Source organism: Benincasa hispida, chromosome 12, assembly GCF_027475165.1.
Source record: "Benincasa hispida cultivar pf3 chromosome 12, pf3_genome.v1.1, whole genome shotgun sequence".
Classification (NCBI taxonomy): Eukaryota; Viridiplantae; Streptophyta; class Magnoliopsida; order Cucurbitales; family Cucurbitaceae; genus Benincasa; species Benincasa hispida.
In genome coordinates this window covers 48,933,208-48,957,375 of record NC_143489.1, presented here as the reverse complement: position 1 = coordinate 48,957,375, position 24,168 = coordinate 48,933,208, and the positions used below count along the sequence as shown (strand labels likewise).

Sequence of the window (24,168 nt, the reverse complement as noted above, 5' to 3'; positions counted from 1 at the left end):
AGGGCAGAGAGCACACATCTAGAAAGTGATTCCAAGTAGGAGATTTACCTGGAATTCATTGGCGAAGGTCAAGAAGATCATGATTAAGATCTGATTACGGTGAAGGAAGATCGTTTCTTTAATTCTTTAATTCATTCTTTCTCCATGAAGAATTCTCTCTGTCTAGGGATTATTATTAGTAGAATCATGTGTAGCTAAACTCTAAATTCTAGCGTGTTGTTGATTTTTGGGTATCTTGAATGGATTCTTGATTATATGATTGATTAATTCTTGATTAGTTTTCTAAATTATCTACTCTTAATGCTTTTGGTTAACTGGTCATCAATCAATTGATTTAGGGTTAATCCTTCTGCTTGAGAAAGAGATTGATTTCTTGAACATGGTTATTTAAATCATTATTCAAGATTGCATGAGAATGATTCAAGAATAATAAGAGGTGTAATTGAAAGGGTTTAATGCAACACTGGTTTAAGCAATAGGAAGAAATTTAAACTTGATAAACTATGGTTAGAATGGATTGAGCTTGACAAAGGATTTCCCGAATTCAGAACTTCTAGCCTCAACCAATCTTTATTAGTTAATTGCATGTCAATTTTCATTTGTACACCCTTAATGAAACAACACCCTGGAATCAAACTCCTCTTAATTGTCTCTTTCTTTTTATTAGTTGCACTTTAATTTTATTCACAAATCAATATTCTAGTTGCCTAACTAAAATCAATAAAGAACTACAATAGCTAAGCTTAGGAAAAACTTTTCACGTTAGTCTCTGAGGACGACACCCGATTTTAATTGAGATTTTATTACTTTGATACGTGCGCTTGCGTTCTTGTATCAAGTTTTTGGTGCCGTTACCGGGGACCGACAAGAATAATTTTTCTAAGTTTAATATTGCTAAGAACTGAATTGATCTTAATTTAGGTTTTTTTTCGGCTTTTTTTTTTGTTTGTGATCCCTAAATATTTGGATCTCAACTACATATTACACCTCTCCCAAATCTTTCATTTGGAATTGGGCTGCCACCCCATTCGTTAATGTCAGTAAGGTATCCTATATCATTCTCAATGAATAGGATATCGTCCACATAAAGTACTAGAAAAGCTGCTTTATCGTTGATGATTTTCTTATATATACAAGGTTCACCATGTTGGGTTTTATGCCCTAAAATTGGCAAATGTTATTGATTGACTGTCATTAATAAAAAGTTAAGAATGTTAAACCAATAAATTTTATTGTTTGTATTGTTGTTTAATTTGTCTTAATAACCCTACATCCAATAAACTAGCATCCAAGGCTGCCTTATGAGTCTTGAACTGTATGTGGAGACATACAAGGATAAATATTCAAGATACAATCTAAAGGGTCTATAGTATAGAGATAAGATTGGGTACCTTATCCTGGTAACACTATGGATATGACCCACTTTGTATTTGATACAACGTAATGATCCAACGCGTTCGTGTATGTGACACGCGAGTGGAGGCATCCTATGCAATGAGTTTGCATAAGACTGGACCGCGAAATAGTAACCACTAGATGTAATACCGTTGACTAATTTGGTTCCTATTTCAAGAGGATGACTTAGGAGTTCACGAGGGATTGTCCTTTGATTTGCATGGGTGAGAGTGGTCAGATCACTGACCCAATATGCCTACCATTTTGGGGACAAGACTGACTGGAGAGCTGAGAACATAATAATACAAGATAGAATTCACTCCTTCCCTCCTTGAGGGCAAGTAGATGAGTGTTACCTTAAAATGGTGTCTTTGAGACTTGAACAAAGGGCCCTACTGAAAAGCATCTAAAAAGTGCTTTTATTACCTTCAAATTTAGAACCAATATTGCTAGTTTTGTTTAATTTGATGTGGTTTATTGAGTAATTTCAGGAAACTAAGCATCAGGAGAAATTTATGCGAAAATGATCAAAACCCTAGGGCAAAATTCCAATTTTAAGCAACTACGGGTTGGCTATGGAATTAAGAAGAAACCAAGGACCCAAGATTAAGAAAAGAGGCCAATTTAGAAGGCAATTTTAGGGCTATTTTGAGAGCGTAAAGCGATATTTCGGTGAAGCCTCCCTGGGAAGTGTAATTCTGGACAGAGGAAGCATCTCGGAGCTTCAAACGATTGAAGATTTGAAGAGATCGTTGGGTTGCAATTCCGGATTCGAGGACGAGAGTTAGGCTTGCAATTTCTTTGCTTTTTTTTGTTCTATGTTCCTTTGTGTTTGAAAACCTCATGAATAGTCTATGTTTTTGTTGTAACCATGAGTGACTGATTTGTGTTTCTAGGGTGTTGATCTAGTTTTATGGATTGCAAAAACTGATTTGGTTATTTCTTGGATTGAATTTATGCATAGTTATTTTAGCATGTTTGTTCTTAATGCTTTTGAATAATTGGTCATTGTTTGAATGTTCTTTACTTAATGTCTTGCTTGAGAGAGAGGGCGTTGGGTTCGATCTAGCGTGTTAGACTGTTAAACAAGTATGCACGAGAGTGATAGAAGATCAATAGAGATTGCTGATGGAGGAACTTAATGCTGTAGCTAATCAAGCAATAGAAGAGATTCGGGTCGATGGGTAGTTATTAGGATGGGTTGAGCTCAAGAGAGGATTTCCTGATTTTAGAACATCTAGCCTCCATCTATAAATTTCAATAATTGCATGTCATATTCATTGTATTCCATAAAATGAAACAACACCCTGGAATTGTTTTTCTCTGAATTGTTCTTGTGTGTGACTGAACTTTTTTTATCCATAGTTATAGATAAAAATCATCTTTTGATTGTCTGGATAAAATTGATGAAGAACTATGATAGCCAAGTTACAAAAATTTTGCTCACCCGGTCCCTAAGGACGATACCCAATTTGGGATTTATTACTTCGATTGCATGCGCTTGCGCATACCGTCACCTACCCTCTCATTGGCTTAAGGTTTCTATTATTTGTTAGACCATAAACAGATTGTTCATTACATGAGCACTGGTACTTAAGGAGCTAGAAGTAACCCAAGGGTAAAACGGTAATTTGACCCAATTGGAGTTACAAACACTCGTGATGGATTAACTTACTGGTGTTAGTCTATATCCGTGGACACAGAGTTACATCTGTAGTAAGAAGAGTGTAGCCGTGGGTCTTTAGTGGAGTGTACCCACAGTTAACGAATATTGATCAACTTGGTTAATGAGTTTAACCAATTAATCTCATATCGTTGGAGCTTTTGATCTACAGGTCCACTGGGTCCTCTCGTTAGCTCACTAGAGGATACTTAAAAAGGATAATTTAAATTGTTCAAATTAATATGAGGAAACTAAATATTAATGTGATTGATATATAATTAATTATGGATATGATCTATAATTAAATTGGAGAGTAATATTTGAATAAGATTCAAATTAATTAATTCAAGAGAAATTAGATTCACGATGAATTAATTAATAGATATGTTTTGCACATGTACATGAAATGTATATGATAATTAAATATATTCAATGGGTTTAATGTATAAGTGGTTATTTAATTATTGTGCAAATCAAAATTAAATAAGTGTTATTTAATTAATTATAGAAAAGGAAAATGTTAGGGAAAGGGCTTGGCCATTCTCTATATAAAGACCTCCCCATGGCCTTTTGGCAAAACACACTTTGATTGCAAAGAAACTCTGACATACACAACATCATAGTGTTATTGTGTAGAATTTTCTCTAAGCTATAAATCATCTCTACTCTCCAAATCACTTTTCTCCTCTCCCCCTCCCAATAGTTGGATACCACCTATCCCTCTATTGGAATTCTAAGAGAAGAACGAGGTTACTCTTGTTGTAGTGTTCGAGATGTTGGGTTGTATGTCCTAAAACTCACAGTTTGTCATGTTAAACATATTCTATTATCAATAAAGATGTTATTGACGTTTATTCAATAAAATTGTTATTGAATATGTGAATTGCACTTATAAAGTCTAAATCCAATAAACTAAAGATCCATGGGTATTATATGAATACATGAAATTTATGTGGAGACATAAGAGTGGATCAAGTTCAATAAATAGCCAAAATGATCTATAATATATGAATAAGGCTGGGTACATTCTGGTAACACTATCGGATGCGACCCACTCTGTAGTTGTTATAATTTGTTGTAAAGTGCTACAAATGAAGTGATCCTGATTTGTTCATGTATTGACATGAGGAGCAGAGGGTCCTATGCAATAAGTTTGCATAAGATCAGACAAAGAATTAAGTCACTCTTACTTTATAATGTTGTTTACTATTTAAGACTGACTATTTCAAAGCGATGACCTAGGTAACCTTAATCCTGAGCTAACTATGAACTTCTGTTTATTCGGGATTATCATTATATTTGCATGGGTGAGGGTTGGCTCAAAAGCGCTGGCTCAATAAGCCTCCCATTTCAGGGGTACGGCTGGGTAGATAATTGGGGACATAGGGTGCAAGACGGAATTCACTCCTACCAGCTTTTAGGGATAATAGAGAGATTGTTCCCTTAAGTGCTGACTCTAGGTCGAAGGGGCCGCATCCTCTCATTGGCCTGAGAGGGACTCGATTTAGTGACTGGATCACAAACCAATTGTTCATTAGAGGATCAGTGGGACTTAAGGAGCAAGATGTAATCTCGGGAGTAAAAAAAGCTTTTGACTCAACTGTTATTATGAACAACCTGTGAAGGGTTGATTTACTTATCATGGTTGTATCAAATGGACACATAATATATCTACAGTGAGGGGAGTGCAACTATAGGCTATAGTGGACAGTCCTATTAGTTAACGAATATTGACTAGGTTAAAGAGTTTGACTGGTTAATCTCAGATCGTTGGGGCCCATGATCTATAGGTCCATCTGGTCTCCTTGCTAGCTCCTTACGGACAAAATTGAAGAATTAGGTGAAGTAAGAATTTGAAATGTTCAAATTCGGGCTTAAGGAAAAATTGTATTTTTTATGAGATATAATTTATAATTAAATAATTTATTTATTTATTAATTATTTTTTAGAGTATTCTTGAACATTAGAATGAAAGTGTTCTTTAAACTTGATTAATATGATTAACCAAAGTTAGATGTCAAAAAAAATTTAATATGTGATATTAAATTTATTTTTAAATATTTTCTAAATTATGAAATTGTTTTTCATAAAAAAAATTGATTTATTGATTTTTTAAATTAGTTAGTGGAAAAATCCAATTGTTGGATTTTTCCACTAACTAAATGGACTTTGAAGTGGCACTTCCCAAGCTTGACACCTAAAGATTACATGCTAGTAGATTTTGAGGTGAAAGACATGCAAAATAGGATTTTGCATGAATTTTATCTTTAAATAGTTTGGTTTTTCAAATGTAAAAAAATTCATGCTTCATTGACTTTTCACTTGACTCTTCCACCAAAATCTCTTTACTCTCAACTTTTCTAGAGTGAAATTCCCTTGTCTTCACTAACAAAATGGTCCCACCGCCGTGTTCTTCAACTGGAGAATAGCGAGGATTTGCTGTTGGTGGTGTCAATCGAGCTCGGGAGAAGAAGATTGTGGGGATTCTACAAAGGTTGTAATTTTTAACCCTTTATGCATGCTTATTCTTGTTTTTATGTAATTAGAACGTTACCGATCCTTCGCTTCTACTATTGCATGCTTTCTTTTTGTTCCAATACAAAATTACTCAAGGAGTTGTTCATGATCAAGACTGTTTTGAGATCCGTTTGTTAGAACCTTGGAGAGGCTTGTTTGTGACATTAGGGAATCTACAAAGGCAAGAGTCGTTTTAATCCTTTCCCTAAAAGCATACTAATTTACGTGTTTATTTATTCTATTTAGTATAATGATTTTGTTTATTGTAAAAATCGAATCGCCGGATGCAAGGTGTTCCACGAGAAACGCTTCCATTGGGGGATCCAATCCCTACACATCAATGTTTTGATCAAAACCAAAGATTTGATCGTTGTATCAAATCTAATGTTCCAAGATCTGGATGTCTGTTTCAACCTATAAATGGATCGATTCAGCTTACAAACTTTTTGCTCCTGACCTTGGGCTATGAACCCCTCTGGCTGAGACATAAAGATATTCTCTTTAAGATTTCCATTCAGAAAAGTAGTATTGACATCCATTTTCCATATTTCATAGTTATAATTGTTGGGTTTTATACCCTAAAACTCGTAAATAGTAAATGTTATTAATTGGTCGTCATCAATAAAGAGTTATAAATGTTAGCTCAATAAATGTTATTGTTTGCATTGTTGTCTGTTTTATCTTAATAACCCTAAATCTAATAAACTAACATCCAAGGCTGTCTTATGAGTCTTGAACTGTATGTGGAGACATACAGGGATCAATGTTCAAGATACAACCTAAAGGGTCTATAGTATAGGGATAAGATTGGGTATCATATCCTGGTAACACTATGGATACGACTCACTTTGTATTTGATACAAACGGAATGATTCAATACGTTTGTGTAGGTGACACGCGAGTGGAGGTATCCTATGCAATGAGTTTGCATAAGACTGGATTGCGAAATAGTAACCACTAAATGTAACACCGTTAACTAAGTTCCCATTTCAATATTTTGACCTAAGCGACTTAGTTTTAATCCTGAGTGAGGGTGAGGGTGACCAATTCGTCGACCCAATATGCCTACCATTTTGGGACAAGATCAAGAGGGGAGCTGGGAACATAATAATACAAGATGGAATTCACTTATTCCCACATTAAGGGTAAGTAGATGAGTGTTCCCTTAAGTGGTGTCTCTGGGACTTGAACAAAAGACTCTACCCTCTCATTAGCCTGAGAGGGGTTTTCGTTTATTGGTTGGACTATAAACAGGTTGTTCATTAAAGGAGCACTGGTACTTAAGGAGTCAGAGGTAACCCAAGGGTAAAACGGTAATTTGACCCAGTTGGAGTTACGAACACTTGTGAAGGACTAACTTACTGGTATTGGTCTATATCCATGGACACAGAAATATATATGTAGTGAAAGGAGTGTAGTTGTGGGTCTTTAGTGAAGTGTACCCACAGTTAACGAATACTGATTAATTTGGTTGATGAGTTTAATCAATTAATCTCATATCATTGAAGTTTCTGATCTACAAGTCCGCCAAGCCCCTCGTTAGCTCACTAGAGAATACATAAGAAGAATAATTGAATTATTCAAATTAATTTGAGAAAACTATGTGATTAATATATAATTAATTATGGATATGATCTATAATTAAATTGAGAGTAATATTTGAATAAGATTCAAATTAATTAATTCAAGTAAATTAGATTCACAAAGAATTAATTAATACAAAGGTTTTGTACATACACATACGATGTAAATGATAATTAAATATATATATTAAATGGGTTTAATGTATAAATAATTATTTAATTATTATGCAAATTAAAATAAAATAAGTATTATTTACTTGGGCTAATTAATTAAATAAATATTATTTAATTAAATGGGCTAATTAGTTAAATAAGTGTTATTTAATTAATTATAAAAAAAAATATTAGGAGATGGACGTGGCCATTCTCTATATAAAGACCTCCCCATGGCCCTTTGTCAACAACACAAGGATCCTAATAGAGAAAGTTTGACAATACACAACTCTCTAGTGTTATTGTGCAGAATTTTTTTCTAAAGTCATAAAAAAAGAATTCTCTCAATTCTCCAAAATCCTTTTCTCCTCTCCATCTCCCAATAGTTGGATACCACATATCTCTCTATTGAAATCCTAGAGAATAACGAGGTTACTCTCGTGGTAGTGTGTATAAGAAGTTGTTCGTTATCAAGATCGTTCGGAGATCCGTTCATTGGAACTAGGAGAGGATTGCTCGTGGCACTTGGGAACCTACAAAGGTAAGAATCGTTCTGATCTTTTCCCTTCAACATGCTAATTTACATGTTTATATTTTGTTTTAGTTTAATGATTATGCTTTTGTAAAAATCGAATCACGGGGTACAAGGCGTTCTAACAAAACATTTATGTTGCGGGATCTGTTCCCTACAATAATATATGGCTATGGACAAGAAAATTCTTATAGACTTTTCATAGCAACAGGGGAAAAAGTTTCATCATAGTTAACCTCTTCCCTCCAAGTATAACCCTTTCCTACAAGTCTAGCTTTGAAGGTCTGTACCTTTCCAGCTACATCTCTCTTTCTTTTATAGATCCATTTGCATCCTATGGGTTTGACCCCTTTAGGGGGATCTACAAGCTCCCATACTGAATTGGAGTACATAGACCCATTTGAAAATCCATGGCTTTGACCCATTGGTACTTGTCTACATCATTCATGTTGGGTTTGATTTCCTAAATCTCATAGGGTCATATAATTTGTAAATATTATTGAACAAACTCATTGTGTATTTAATAAAATATATGATATTTTATTCCTGGTCTATAAAATATCATATATTTTAGTTGCATTAACCACAAACCAATAAACTAACATCCCAGGTTATCTTTGTAACTTAAACATATATGTAGAGACATACAGGTGGATCATGTTTAAGTGATAACCTAAATGGTCTGTAGTAGATAGAAAAGGTTGGATACCTTATCCTGGTTACACTACGAGTATGACCCACTTTGTAGGTGCTACAATTGTTGTAAAGTGTTACAAATGATCTGATCCTGATCATTCATGTATAGACATGTGAGCGGGGATATTCTATACAAAGGAGTTTGTATAAGACCGGACCACGAAATGTTTAGTCTCATTATATAACGTCGTTCATAATAGAGACTTACATTTCACCAAGATGACCATAGGTAACATGACCTGAATCCTGAGTGAGTTGTGAACTTCTGCCTATGAGGGCGATTCTTTGATTTGTATGGGTGAGAGTGGCCAGATTGACAACTCAACAAGCCTACCATTTTGGGGATTCTTCTGATTGGAGAGTTGAGAACACAGCTACACAAGATGATATTCACTCCTTCCCCGAGGCAGGGATAAGTAGATAAATTGCTCCTTTAAGAGCTGATTCCGGGTATTGAACAATGTGGCGCCACACCCTTTCCTAGTCCGAGAGAGATTTAGTCATAGTTGGACTATGATTTATTGTTCATTAGAGGGATCAGTGGTACTTAAGGAGTTAGATGTAACTACAGGGGTAAAAACGATAATTTGGCCTAGTTGTACTTACGAGCAATTTGTGAAGGGTCATCGTACTGTTGATTGGTTATATCCAATGGACATAGAAATATATTTGTAGTGCGAAGAGTACAGTTGTCGGTCTTTAATGGAGTGCCCGACAGTTAACGGATGGTGAATAATTTAATTAAAGAGTTTAATTAATTATTCATGTATCGTTGGAGCTTCAAGCTACAGGTCTACGAGATCTCTTTGGTAGCTCAATAGGATTAATTGAGAATTAGTTTTTGGATAAATTTGAATTGTTCAAATTAATAGAGGGATTTAATTATATATGATATAATTAATTTGATTCAATTATATGTGGTATAATTGTTATAATGTATCTGATACATTATAGTAAATACACCATAGCTTAATGAGAGGAAATAAATATTTGAATAAATTCAAATATAGTTTCTATGAAAGTTTCTATGAATTGGATTCATAGTTGTTAATTTAATATAAATATGATTTAAATTAAATGTTATATAAGAGGGAAAAGAAATTATAGCTTATATTGTATGTGATACAATATTAAAACTATAGGTTATATGTTATATTTGATATAACATATAATTATATATATATATATAAAATATGATAAGTTAGTTATCATATTTATATTAATTATTATTTGAATAATAAGGGAGGGAGTTACAACTCCCTTCCCCTTCTTTTCTCTCCACCTACATAAATGGGTGGTAATTATATTTGGCATATAGAAAAGAAAATTTTCTTCTTCTTTGCCAAGTTAATTGATTTTGAGACAGAGAGAAACGATAGAAGAATTTTAAGTTTAAGCTTGTTTTGAGTTCCACAACTCAATCTAAGGCTCTTAGAGAATAAGAGGGAAAAACTCTAGTGGTAGTCCACAGCAAGAATTGGAAAGGATTGCAGCTGAATTTTGAGTTTGAAGAGGATCTTCAAAGGTATGTAATGAAACCCTCTTGATACCCTATGAACATGCTTTATTTGATGTAAAAAATTGAAGAATTAGAATGCTTAATGATCCTGTTTTCTTCCGTTGCATGTTTCTGTAAACGTGTGGTTGCATGATAGTGTCTCTCGTTCGGACAAAACTAATATACGGTTCTGTTAGGTTGTAAGTCCTAAAACTCGCCGGTTGTAAAATTAAACATATTCCATTTGCAATAAAGATGTTATTGAGGTTTATTCAATAAAGTTGTTATTGAATATGTAAATTGTAAAGCCTAAAATCCAATAAACTAACGAACCCCTAGCTATAATATGAATACTTAAACCTTATGTGGAGACATAAAAGAGGATCAGGTTGTATATAGCCAAAACGGTCTATAAATCCCCATTTGAGCTATAGAGGAGACCTCATGGACCTGTAGCTTGAAGCTTCAACAGTACTTGAATAATTAATTAAACTCTTTAATTAAATTATTCGACATCCATTAACTGTCGGGCACTCCACTAAAGATCGACAGCTGCACTCTTCGCACTACAAATATATTTTTGTGTCCATTGGATATAACCAATCAACAGCGCTATAAACCTTCACAAATTACTCGTAAGTACAGCTAGACCAAAATTATTGTTTTGCCCCTGTAGTTACATCTAATTTCTTAAGTACCACTGATCCCTCTAATGTACAATAGATCATAGTCCAACTATGACCAAAACCCTTCTCGAGCCAGGAAAGGGTGTGGCGCCACATTGTTCAAACCTCGGAATCAATTCTTAATTTATCTATTTACTTCGATATTGGGGAAGAAGTAAATTCCTTCTTGTGTAGTTGTATTCCTAGCTCTCAAATCATACAAATCCCCAAAATGGTAGACTTATTGAGTCTGCGATCTGGTCACTCTCACCCATACAAATCAAAGGATCACCTTCATAAATAGAAGTTCACAACTCACCCAAGATTTAGATCATGTCACTTATGGTCATCCTGATAAAATGTAAGTCTTTATTATGAACAACGTTATATAATGAGACTAGTCATTTCGTGATCCAGTCTTATATAAACTCTTTTATATAGAATACCCCCGCTTTCATGTCTCCACATGAATGATTAGGATCAGATCATTTGTAGCACTATACAACAATTGTAAAATCTACAAAGCGAGTCCTAGTGTCACCAGGATAAAGTATCCAGCCTTATCCATCTAGTACAAACTATTTAGGTTATCACTTAAACATGATCCACCTGTATGTCTCTACATACATGTTTAAGCTACAGATGATAACCTTGGATGTTAGTTTATTCATTTGTGGGTTTAATGCTACTAAATGTCAAATAAAATATCTCATATTTTATTAAATAAATAAAATGTTTATACAATATAATTACAAACTACTGAACCCTACGAGATTTAGAGCATCAACCCCAATATAACCCACATCGAACTCAGTGTTGTCTTATTTACAATTATACCTCACCCAATATCCTCAATGTTTGGTGCATCCCCATCACCTCTACAATTACCATTAAGATCAATATCCACAGGTTCATCCACTTCTTCTATAACGAATCCTCTCTCGTTCAATATAATGTCGTGTAATACCTGAATCCCATGGATTAGTGTCGTCATTTCCCATTGACACCACGTAAGGGAAAATGTCCGACTCACAAACATTGTGTTGTTCTGTATCATATTCTGCATATTGTTCTGCATGATGTTTTGTCTCTTTCTCTGCATGTTTTTCTGTATTTCATCTACGGTTCTATCTTCAATCTTCCTCTCAACATTGACATAAGGTCTATTTGATCCAACTCAACCAATAGAAAAATAATGTCGTCATCGTCTTTTAGGCACACCATAGGTCCATACATGTCCATCTTATACTGGACCCTCATTACAATGTTGAATTTAAATCGATTGAACCTTACTATTTTGTAAACTCTGTCTTCTAGTTCTTGGTACCTCCATGTACTTGACACCATGATGCCCTTCAAAACACCTCCATCATAGCACTGTTTGCTATCATCCCATGTTCCACCATGTCGAATGAACAGTTGCTTCCCATTCATCCTTCAAAGTAGTAAAAGGCCATATATCATTTGGGGGGCAATACGATAAATTCACACGTTGCTGATGCAAGCAAAAGGCCATATATCATTGAAAATCTGAAAAATTGGCTAAATTTCATTTAAGCCCTTCATTTTGGGTCATCCATACAAATTTCCCAAACTAGCGGTACTTTTCTAGTTTTCAAACGTTAATTTCTAATTATGTTTTGCTAAATTTTGTAGCCCTTAAGTTATTTTTGTTTGTATGATATTATTTTAGATATTTGTTAAGAAAAACTAAATTAGATTGGATTGGTTACTTTGACTTAAATAGTTTTATTTGTTTATTTACTTATATTCAAAATTCAAATTCATGAGATTGGATCCTTGTTTTAGGTGGTTAGATTTTTCGTTTGAAATACACCATAATTCTTAAGTTCGAAAAGAACCAATTTTAAAACAAATTATATAGATATCCTCATTTTTTTTTCCATATAGATACTATCATTTGTCTATTACTTTTCCAATTTTTCACTTACACCAATTTTCTCATCAACTAAAATATAAATAAAAAATTTGAATTAAATCATAAAATCTCACAAAATTTCAAAATCAAATTCTCCCCTTAAAACATACCAAAAGGATAAATAATTGAATAAAAAATATATTTGACTATTACCGCACACTCAACTACTAATGTACAACTTTGATAAAACATTTAAGTCCTAAAATCTCTTAGTATTTACTTTATTCTCTTTCTTCTTATTATAGTCCATATACCTTAACTAAAGTATACAGTTAAATTTATTTATTTATTTTAAATAAACGGATGTCAAACACTTAACAAGAGTACAACAGTATTGAAAAAGGGAGGGAAAAAAGATGAAAAATAAAAAAGTATATCAAGGGCATATGTCATACAACAACAAGGGTATTTTTTTAACTTCTTTTAAAATTTAAGGATATTTTTTAAACTTTTGAAAGTTCAATACTTTTTATAGTATTTTTTTAACTCATTTTGGAAGTTTAAGGATTTTTTTTTAACTTTTGAAAGTTCAAGAGTATTTTTTTACACAAAGTACAAAGTATAATGGCCTTTTATATGATTTAGCCTTAAATTTTTTTTATTAAAAAAATGAACTTAAATTTAAAAACGTTACAAATTATGTCAACTCAACAACAACATTTCATCAATTCATCTTTCCTTTCCATTCTTCATGGCTTTGATTGTATAAAATTAATTTTTTAAAAAATAACAAAATAACAAAAAAATAACAAAACTGACCGACCGTTGGTCAAATTTCACACCTTTTTTTTGTCAGTTTCCAATTCCATTTTTCTCCTAAAGTCATACCGACAGACCAATGTACACCCTAGTGTTAGGTGCGAGTTCTTTTTTACCCTTCCATCAGGCTAAGTTCGAATACAAAAGGCCAACAGAGGTCACAATCAAAGGGAAAGAAAGGTTCCAACTCAGGTTGTCAATTCTGTCCAAAATGTCCAATTGCAAAGGCCAATCCACCTTTCTTTTAAGGAAAGATTTACATATTTGAATGCTTAGTCCAATTCCAAAAACAAAATCATGTTTCTTTAACATCCCGTGCAGTGATCATTTTCTTTTTGTTTTTGTTTTTGAAAAATAAGCCTATGGACACTACTACCTCTAAATTTTTCTTCCTTTGTTATCTACTTTTCACCAATGGTTTAAAAAACCAAACCAAATTTTGAGAACTAAAAAAAGTAACTTTCAAAAAGCTTTTGTTTTTGAAATTTGCCTAAAAATTCAACTATTTACTTAAGAAAGCATTATTGTAACAAAAACAAAAAACCAAATTATTACTCAACGAAGCCTAAAAGACTACATTTTTAGTTCTCAAAAATGGACAAATGCAAGTAGAAAGCTAATAACAAAATAAGCTTAATTTTCCAGAACTAAATAATTATACAAGATTGGATTAAAAAAATTTCAACGTATATTGATATAAAGTCTAGTTTTTTCAATCTATAAATTTATTAATATGCTCGGAATGAAATTGCTACAATGTTACAAGTGAAGGAAAATATAGAGACATACTTGTGGAAACAGGCCAGGAAGAAATTTTGAGAGTCCGGTAGCCATTAGTTTGTCTTCGTGGAGGAGGATCTGATTTCCTGGCCATCGCCGGATCCAAAATCAAGGCTAAATTTTCTTGGTTGATTTTTTATTGCCATTAATCATCATCTACGTAAAGATCATATCCTCCTACACATGAGATTTACTCATTGCTGATGGGCAGAAATTTGAGGAAGCAAAGCAAGATAACCAGACTGAAAACAATTACCAGACTGAAAACAATTAATTGATTGACCCCACAAAAGTTGTTGAATGTGCTAGGACTGAGATGTTTCCTCGTTTCCTTCATGTTGAGGTAGTACTACCTTGTCTTGTGGTAACCCTGATCTGACATTTTCTTCTCCAAACAGCGAGGTTCCATCTGAGCCATCAATTAACCTATGCCTCTCTCCAGCTGACTCATCATTCGATGTCACATCTCTAACATCTTCAGGTTCTTTGAAAGACTCGGGATGATGTTGGGAATGCATTTCAGAATTTGAATAAGATGAAAATGCAGTTGTGACACTCAGTCCTCTAGAAAGGGAAACGTACTTGAAAACAAGTTGTTTGTATTGACTGAGAAGCTCTTCGACGTCCTTAAATGTAAGATCCCCAACTTGAGAAAACAAATATGGATAATCTCGGAATGCTTGCCTTCCTCCTGTCTGATCATTTAAAAGAATAGCTGCTCCCTTATTCTCCAAATCCGAGAGCGATGGAGCTTCCATTACTGCTGACTGATCTTTGGCAAGTGGTGCCTCAGTTCTAGGCTTCGCTTCAGTGGACTTAGGTCTAACTGCAGGCTCAACAGAAGCTTGAGAACTGGTTTCTACTAGTTCTGATGAATGAACAACCCCTTCATTCAAGTTACTTTTGTTAGAAAGAGCTTCAACATCACTAGAGAGCCCAGATAGGAGTGCTTGAGCTGATTCCATGTTTTTTTCGAACTCAATTTCTTCCATTGAGAGGGCCTTTGCATCAATGTTTAAGATAAATGACTCGGCAGAGAGTATGTTTGTGAAAAAATATGCTGCTTCTCCAGTTAATCGGGATTGTCCCCTGTATCGTTGTATATACAATAAATTTGAGTGCAGTTGTGGAGGGTTTGCCTACAAGAGATTGTGCACGAAAAACACATTTATGAGCATGGTGTGATAAGTTTCTACATTGTATACTACAATAGCTATGTTTTAAGATACAAAACAAATAATTATGTAGTATATACAACCGACTTTTCAGTTTAATGCCAAATAGAGATGACTAAAGTTTGTTCGTGTTCGATGAAAAAATACCATATTATCAAATGCTGACATGTAAGAATACATGCTATAGTGTGAAAAGAGACATTTAATTATATTATGCATCACCTTTATGATAACATAAATGAGGACGGGAAGGAATTCATCAGCCCCCGGAAGATTCTCATTTGAAGCAATAGAAGCATTAAATAGCAGGTTGCTGATGACCTTACAACAACTGAGAAGACACACAAGTTTGTCTCTTGGAGCTTTGTGCATGTTAATCTTGAGGAGTTCTTTCTGAGCAAGCTGTCAATAAAATGTAAACATGTAGGTGAGACTTGTATAAGTGACCTGCAACGATTCAAATGGTGGAAAATTCCACATACTAAAATGTGAGGTATGACCTAATTCAGTAAAGAAAGTTTTATTTATTAAAGACAAGGTGTTAAAAAAATAAAAATTGAATTAACTTTTATCAGAGTTGAGAGTAAGAACCATATTTCCATAACAGGAATGTCTCAAAAAGTTATGAATTTCATCGTCTCTCTCCTACCAATTAAGAACCATATTTCCATAACAGCAATGTCTCAAAAAGTTATAAATTTCATCGTCTTCTCCTACCAATTCCTCATGGAAAACCAAAAATATAACTCAAGAGAATTGTCCAGAACCTGGGCTTTCATAATCATTTAAAGTAAATATACATTAAATTATAACGTTTATGGAAACTTCTTTTCTTTTCATTATGAGTAGCCAACAGCTGATCTGAGAATTGGTTCACTAACAATTCCATCTACACTTTGGCATTACCCAAGAATACGGAAGCAACAAAGCTACAGAAAAATTATTTGCGACACATTTTTTAATGTATACTTGAATGTCCAAATAAAAAATGCAAAACTTTCATAGATGATAAGCCAAGGGAGAGAAGATATTCTGCAAATTTCAGTTAAATTCGCTGGATAGAGTATCACTTGATGAAAAAACCTTAAAAATGCTGGCAAAATGTATCAAAAGAACCAACTTCAAAGTATGATTTATGCGCAAATAAATAATCAGGAGGATCTAAAGTTTAAGAGAGAGGAGATGAATAGTGCAAAAATTATATGAAGATGACTTTGACCTTTACTCACCAACCATGATGTTTCATTTTGGAAATTTGGTTTGATATCCAAATTTTCTGGTCTAATGAACTGTTGAATCAATGCCATTTTTTCAGAAAGTTGTTCATCTATTTTGACATCATCTGCAAGTGAAGCATAGACACGAGAAAATAACTTTGTCATGACATACTTCTCCAATCCCTGTATTTAATAGACAGGGGCGCATTAGAAAATAGAATAAATGTTAGAAATAATAAATATCACTAAAGCAACAAATACTTTGGACGTAAAGCCTGTGCTATTGCAAATTCACACAATAAATGATCCCTTTAGAAAACTATTTGCAAGTTTGCTAAAAATATGCACCAAGATAAAAAGATCTTGGTTTTGGTTTTTTTTAATATCATTAATTTTATTAATTTTGTTAAATATATGAGGATGGGATCAGTATGTGCCTTACTCATTTTCAGGTAGGTTTGTTTTACTTCTATATTTGACAAATATCAAATGTACTATACATTATATTTTAAAACTGAAGTCTCCTAGTCCAGATCTTTTACCCACTGAAAATTAATTATTCGCCTCATTCTCAATATTGAGGTGATAAATAGATAATTGTCAATTACAAAGATGTAACATGCTCAAAAGTAGTGAACTTACTTCACCAGCACTTTCCAGCTCTTCTTCTGAGCAACCAGACCAAAGTGGATGAGCTCTGAAAGCTCCCTCCATTTTGGCAAAGAATTCTTGGACAGAAGCACTATCCCTTTCAGGGTCGGGAGCATTATTCGAAAATGACACAATAAAGCTGCCAATATAAAGTGTTCAGTCAAAACTTTATGCATATGTATATTACTATTCAAACTCAACAATCAATGTCCTCTAACATGCTAAAGACTTGACTCTAAAGAGAGAATAAAAATGTTAGTAATCACTGCCCAACTCTTTCAGTACATAGTAACAAAACAATATCGATCTAAAGCTCGAAAAATTGAAGCACACTCATAGATATATACACATCCATGCATGTATATATTAGGCGTAGAAATCTTATGAACCCCCAGTGTACAAAACAAGTTTGAAACTGAAATTGCCCAAAGCCCATAGTCCAAATTCTTAGCTGGTAAGTCACTTAAGGTATTAATTATTATACTGTCTCAAGTAGGTGATATTAAAGGATCTTCAACTAATAACCAATCGGTTATATCCAATGCCTTAACCAATATGTCCTCCTCTTGAAGGTTGTCTTGTACGTAACATTAAAACTAAACTCCATCACTAGGCACTAACTACAAGTTCTTTTCCGTCAGAGATTGGAAAATGTTATTTCCTACCAAGAATATGTGATCTAAATTTCCGTTAATGAGAGTGTTTTTCTCCTTCTAGAAGAAAATGAAGAGATTGGTTTTAGTTTTCATGGGCAGGAATTTGAATCTATAAAAACGGATGGCAACTAAAACAAAAAGCCCAAATGAGGAGATTCATCTCTAGTGACAACTTCATCAAATTAAGTAATTAATACTTATCTCAAATGTTAAAATAACATCATCAACTAAAAATCACAGGCACTGAGTTTAACTCGCACAACTAAGTCCAATTTTATCTCAATTATCAAAAACCATGTGAATTTTCCCCAAAAGGAACTCTTAATTAAAACATGCTTAAAGAAAACGAACCGAATTAGATAGAAAAAAACTCAAGGTCCAGGCAAAGGACTGAGAAAAGGAACAATGAGCAAGTATTGTAATTAATGTGTAAAGAAATCAGATGAAATTTGAAGGAAATATCACAATAAAACTAATTGAAGTCAATAAATATCCTATAATTTGCACATAAGAAGCAAATTAACCTTTTAATGGATTTGACGAAATCTGAGGCAGATGGTTGACGCATGCGCTCAAGAAAGTCATGCAAACCCAAGAACACATCAGTGTTCTCCATTCCCCACTGGACGCCTAAGAATCTTGTGCAAAATTCCCGATCCTTCACTTCCAATCAAAGACTTCTAGGCTAAAAAATGTCTGAGAGCACAAGGAACAGTGAATTGATGTAAGATTTTTAGCTAGATGATGAAGACAACCACAGGCAACTTGTAACACCCCCAAATCTCAACACAACTAGAGAACATTACCAAAATTTACCCTTTAACCAACTCTACTGTTTATGATGCTTTAGAAAAATTTCGCAACATAACTACACAACCATAAACACTATGTACGTGCAAAACACCTGAAAAACAGTTTAACTACAAATCCAATCAAGAAAACTAATATTCGAAACACTTTCTAATCATATTCAACAGAACTTCCCCAAATTTTCTAATATGCAACATAACTAACCAACTCAAGCTAAAGTCAATCTCAAACCAATCCTTGAAACAAAACAACTCAACTAAAATCTATTACAACCACCCAATTCCAGGGCAACCACAATTATCGACTTCCAAAAGTTCTTAAGTAGAATAAACTTTGGAAAAGAAACAAAACAAACAAAACAAACCCAATGGTCAATCTTTCTCAAGCTCCCTCTTCAGCATCAACAAAGTCATACTCATCAACACGAAATCTAGTGGGGGGTCAATACACAACATGTCATGTACCAGTAACTGGTAAGTAGCCCACACTTGAAAGGCCACCAAACAACATATAAGCAACCATTGCAAAATACATAACAGTTATACCATTACACATGGTCACTATACATGAATAGTAAATATCAATTACAACACGATAAACTCATAAATTCACTCATCATATAATGCATACTTAATTTTTAATCAAGCTTCTCAAGTTCGCTCAATACTTAAATTTAACTTACACAGAACTTTTTGAAACTAAATCCTTCAAGACACATTTACCCCAACTGATTGTGTCCAAGGCCACCAACATTCCATGTCAGCTCCAACTGACTTTATCCAAGGGCATCAATGCTCTTCGTTGACCCCACTAACATCATCCATGGCCACCGACAGTCTCTGTCGACCCTAACTGATTACTTCAGAACCACCGACACTCTATCAGCCCTAACTAATTTTATCCAAGGCCAATGACCTCTTCATCAGCCCCAACTGATTCCACCAAAGGCCATTGATGTTCTCAAGAATTTTAATACTTTCCTTTCTAAACTCATCGCACCAACCCTAACTAAAACAACGAGGCCATCAATGCTACCCTAAAACATGCTTTATGCCAAAACCACATAAAACAATATTATGCTTTCAACATTAAACATATGTATGTTCAAACATCTCCACAAACATGTTTATATTCACAGAGACACATAATATGTTCAAACATCTCCACAAACATGTTTATATTCACAGAGACACATAATAGCAGTTTAGCATATTATACATTATAAGATCAACACAACGGGCATCCAGGTGTGCTCAACCACATCAGAACACATCACTATTTCAAGATAACCCAAGTCATAATTAATCTCTTTTTTTTATGAAAACTACTACTTTCATTGAGAAAAATGAAAGAACAAACAGTCATACAAAGAATAAGCCCACAAAAAAGATGGCACCCTCTACAGGGAGAGACTCCAACTATGCAAAATAGTGTCTATGGTTACAAAAGGTCTCCAAAATCAAAGCCCACAAAGGGACGTGAAAGAAAACGATGGACCACATCTCCATAGGATTCCTTTCCACACCCCTAAACACCCTACTATTCCACTCACTTCACAAAACTCAAATAATCCGCACACTCCCGCAAGCCATGGAAAACCACCCTTCTCCCCAAAAGACAGATTGAGGAGGAACTCCTCAATCATAGTGCTAACATGGCTATGACGAATATATATCACACCAAATGTTCGAAGGAAAGACTCCCAAATGCTACTTGCAAAATCACAGCACCAGAGAATATGGTCCAAGTCTTCCTTCGCCTTTCGATAAAGAATACAACAAAAAGACCCAACAAGCGAAGGCAACTTCCTCACAAGCTGGTCCCCATCGAGTTAGCATGGCCATGAAAAACTTGCTAAGTAAAGAATCTCACATTCCTAAGGATCTTAATCCTCCAAAGAACCGTAAAGACCGACAAACCAACAGGAGAAGGATCAACCAAAAAGTGAAAGAAAAACTTGCATGAGAACCCTTCCAAAGGAGTGGGGCTTCAGAATCTCATGCCCCTTCTCCCTCTTCTATAGGGGTGACCCTTGAGTAAAGAAAGAAGAGCAGCCACCTCCGTCGCCACCCTATCGGAAAGAAAGTAACAAAACGCGAAAGAAAAGGCATAAGAGCTCCCAGACCACTCGAGAAAGTCGATAACAAAATGACCTTTTAGGGACAACATATAATACAAAAGAGGGAACAAAGCACAAAGAGGTCTCTCCCCCACCCAATGATCTTCCCAAAAGTATGTGTCCCTCTCCTACCCACCATACAACGAATCAAGGGAACAAAAGAAGGGAGCTCTTATGTAATATCTTTCCACAATTCTGGTGAATGCCTTTGACCCACTTGGACAACCACTCGAAAGAATGGGGGCCATGTTTACAAGCAAAAATCCTACGCCACAAAGAATTGGGCTCAAAGGAAAAAGGCCACAAACATTTGGCTAACAGAACTTTGTTTCATATCCTAAGATTCCCAACTTCAAGACCTCCCAAGGACACAATCTCAATAACCTCCCATCTAATCAAATATGACCCCTTACCTTTCCCTTCTTCAAACCCTTCCGAGCAAAAATCGTGCATCAACCTCTCCAGATTCTTACACACCTCATACAGGGCTCTGAAAAGGGAAAAGAAATAAATTGGAATGCCACCTTTAGAAAATATGTTTTAATTTTCAGGAAACTAACCTACTTCAAAATTTATTTACCACGGGATCCCACAAAGAAACCGACTTAGGATTATTCCCAAGAGGGAGACCAAGGTAAGAAGAGGGAAGACTCCCAATGTCACACCCACCAACTCAGCCCATCTTCTAAGTTTCTCCTCATCACAATTGATCCCCATAACACTATACTTCCCAATATTAATCCTCAACCTAGATATCTCTTCAAAGAAGGCAAAAACATGATTCAAGATGAAGAACAAGTTCTCCTTGCTAGAGTAGAAGAAAAGTGCATCATTATCAAATTGAAGATGGAAAACGAAAATCTTATCTTCACCTACCTCAAAAGGCTCAAAGACATTGCCCTCAACACACTTACCAATGATTCTACAAGAACATCTACCACAAGGAAGAGTAGAAATGGGGAAAGAGGGTCTCCCTGCCTAAGGCCTCTAGTCGTCACCACTTGGCTCCCATTAATAAGGAAAGAATAACTCACATTTCTCAAGCACCCCTACATCCACATTTTCCACTTATACCCAAGACCATTCTTCTCTAAGATCTTATCCAAGAAATTCCAATCCACATGATCATACACTTTCTCAAAATCGATCATGAAGAGCACACATTCCTTCTTCCTAGATCTGTAATCTTCAATCGCCTCATTTGTGATTTATTCCTAGTCATAATTATTCATAATAGGAGTAAATCACACATCATGCTAACACACAAGCAACCAAACCTAACATGTAGAATTCTACTTACCTAAACATTTTAAAACACTTCTAAATTAATCGAAAGACTCCTAAAATAATAAAGTCAAGGTTCCAAGGTGAGCCCTTAGCTCAAAACCTTATTCATAGACTCAAAAAGCGTTTGGAATGAGTAATCTTACCCAAAACAACCTTAAATCCAATTTGAACACTTTGAATCTAAACTACAAACAAAAAGTACCCAAGAGTTATAAACTAATTTATAGCACCTTAATATAATTCGAAAGGGTCTAAATAGAGATGTAATTCCTAAAACTCACTAATACTGACTTGAATCCTTGCTGAAAAATGTTTGAATAATTCCAAAACTAATCCAAATCTACAACTAAGAGCTTCCAAGTGTTAAAGACAAACTAAAAGAACCTTAAACTAGTTCAAAAGATAATTTAGAGTGTTCAACCCACTGAATCTTACCCGAAACAACTCGAATACTTGCTGGTTAGTGTCTGAATATGCTTAAAACTACATATTTTGAGCCATTAAGAAGTGGGTAACTCAAATCTAACGCCGAATAAGAATGGGTAAGTGTCGGACCTTTTCGAAATGGAGGGGAAAACGTTGCTATCAGGGTGTTTGGGTCGCGCGGGTTGCTGAGAAGTCGCCAAACGTCGTTGGTTTGCCGATGGTCGCAGTGACCGAAGGAGGTCGCGTGGGTTGGCTTCGTGGGTTGGCTTCGCAGGCAAGAGAGAAGATGAAGCTCGTGTCGTTGACACCGCGTAAAGAGTCCCTTTCGCCAAACGTGATCTCGCCGGAGAAAGAAAAGAGAAGAAGCGGATCAAAACGCAAGGGAGAGGGAGACGGAGGGGGCTAGGTTTTCTAATCATTTATTTTTCTTATTTTCCTTGAAATCAAATGTCCAACCAAAAAACCAGCAACAAGAAGCATAAGCGGACTTTACAAGAATTTTCTTTTCTATAAAATAATGTAATTTTAAATAAATAATAAAAAAAAATCCATAGTGCCAATTGTTATGGGTACCGTTTAATTTACGTCTGCCTATTTGAATAACCTAACTAATCCTTTCTTTGATGAGAATCAATACAATCTTTATAAGGTTCCTCTCCTTAATAGAATTCAATGGAATTAAGATTGACAATAGGATCAAGGTGGGGCCGGGAGTACTCTCCATCCCCATCTCCGCGGGAGTATTTTTCCCATCTCCGCCCCCGTTCCTGCCAATTAAAGGCAGGGACAGGGACAGGATTTCCCACTTGGAAAACAGGTTCCCACGAGGACCCATCCCCTTTTTTTTAATATATATAAATATTTGTAATTAATATATATATAACTTAATTGGGGAGGGGGACAAAGCGGGGATACCCTCCCCATCTCCAACCAGGGACCCGATTAGGATCCCCGATTTGACCCCATCCTCGGTCAAACTAGAGATCGGGGCGGGGACCCGACCCCGTAGGGATTTTTGCAAATCCTAAATGGAATGCAAAGAGACCATGTCTTTATGGTCCAAATACCTAGATTAAAGATTTAAATAAAAATCAATTTTCAATAATTTGATAGATTTAATTTAATTAGCAATTAAACTGAAATTTAAATTTTTCAAATTAGAATCAACAACTAAGAAGTCTCATCAATTTAGAATTAACGAACCATTCTAATATTATCCTAAGTTTTGTAACGCATGGGGTTACTTAACTTCTCACCATGATTGTAATGAAATTTCTATTAACTATGATTTTGTAGATTCGACAGGGGTTTGGGTTAGGAAAGTTTTATGGACTAATCCAAATTTTGAATTGTTTTGCATAACCAAATTTCTAATTAAAAATGGTAAGTCAGGAAGATTTGATTATGAAGAAAGAGAATTCTGAGATAAAAGAATAAAAGTGGTTGAAACTTTGAAAGTAATTAAATTATACGCTCTAGAAAAGTGCAATTCCCCAAATGTAAAAGTGATTATAGGACAACTCAAACAATTATTCACAAACACATGATCTACTCAATGCAGAAATGTCGAATTAAGCATGGAACAAAATTATTAATTAAGAATTGTATCCTAGTTAAATTAAGCACCAACCAACAAAAAATGGAACA

The 24,168-nt window shown here is 34.7% G+C and overlaps 1 protein-coding gene across 5 annotated transcripts; it reads right to left on the bottom strand.

Annotated features, from left to right (window-relative positions):
- Positions 1–11,397: 11,397 nt before the first annotated feature.
- LOC120067224 (vacuolar protein sorting-associated protein 9A-like) lies at positions 11,398–23,042 on the bottom strand. 5 transcript variants are annotated; one of them, XR_005478946.2, is made up of 7 exons: positions 22,651–23,023; positions 18,404–18,575; positions 17,215–17,362; positions 16,585–16,755; positions 15,578–15,757; positions 14,190–15,319; positions 11,398–12,137 (listed from the first exon to the last, which is right to left on the bottom strand). XR_005478946.2 is itself a non-coding variant. In XM_039018739.2 (7 exons), the coding sequence occupies exons 2-6, from the start codon at positions 18,493–18,495 to the stop codon at positions 14,486–14,488; spliced, it is 1,425 nt and encodes a 474-aa protein (XP_038874667.1). In that variant the 5' UTR covers positions 18,496–18,575; positions 22,651–23,023; the 3' UTR covers positions 14,038–14,357; positions 14,437–14,485. The 5 variants fall into 5 exon arrangements, 4 of the variants coding, with proteins under 4 accessions (XP_038874667.1, XP_038874664.1, XP_038874663.1 ...); XM_039018739.2 differs by lacking the exon at positions 11,398–12,137 and having other exon boundaries at positions 14,038–14,357; positions 14,437–15,319; XM_039018736.2 differs by lacking the exon at positions 11,398–12,137 and adding an exon at positions 21,222–21,298 and having other exon boundaries at positions 14,038–15,319; positions 22,651–22,974.
- Positions 23,043–24,168: the final 1,126 nt, after the last annotated feature.

Excerpts from the sequence above, each read along its gene's own strand:
- LOC120067224 (XM_039018735.2), bottom strand. The coding sequence starts at position 18,495 with ATGGAGAACACTGATGTGTTCTTGGGTTTGCATGACTTTCTTGAGCGC. Across the intron at positions 17,363-18,403 it reads TTCGTCAAATCCATTAAAAG|CTTTATTGTGTCATTTTCGA; the intron begins GTTAATTTGCTT and ends TTATATTGGCAG. Across the intron at positions 15,758-16,584 it reads AAAATGAAACATCATGGTTG|CTTGCTCAGAAAGAACTCCT; the intron begins GTGAGTAAAGGT and ends TTTTATTGACAG.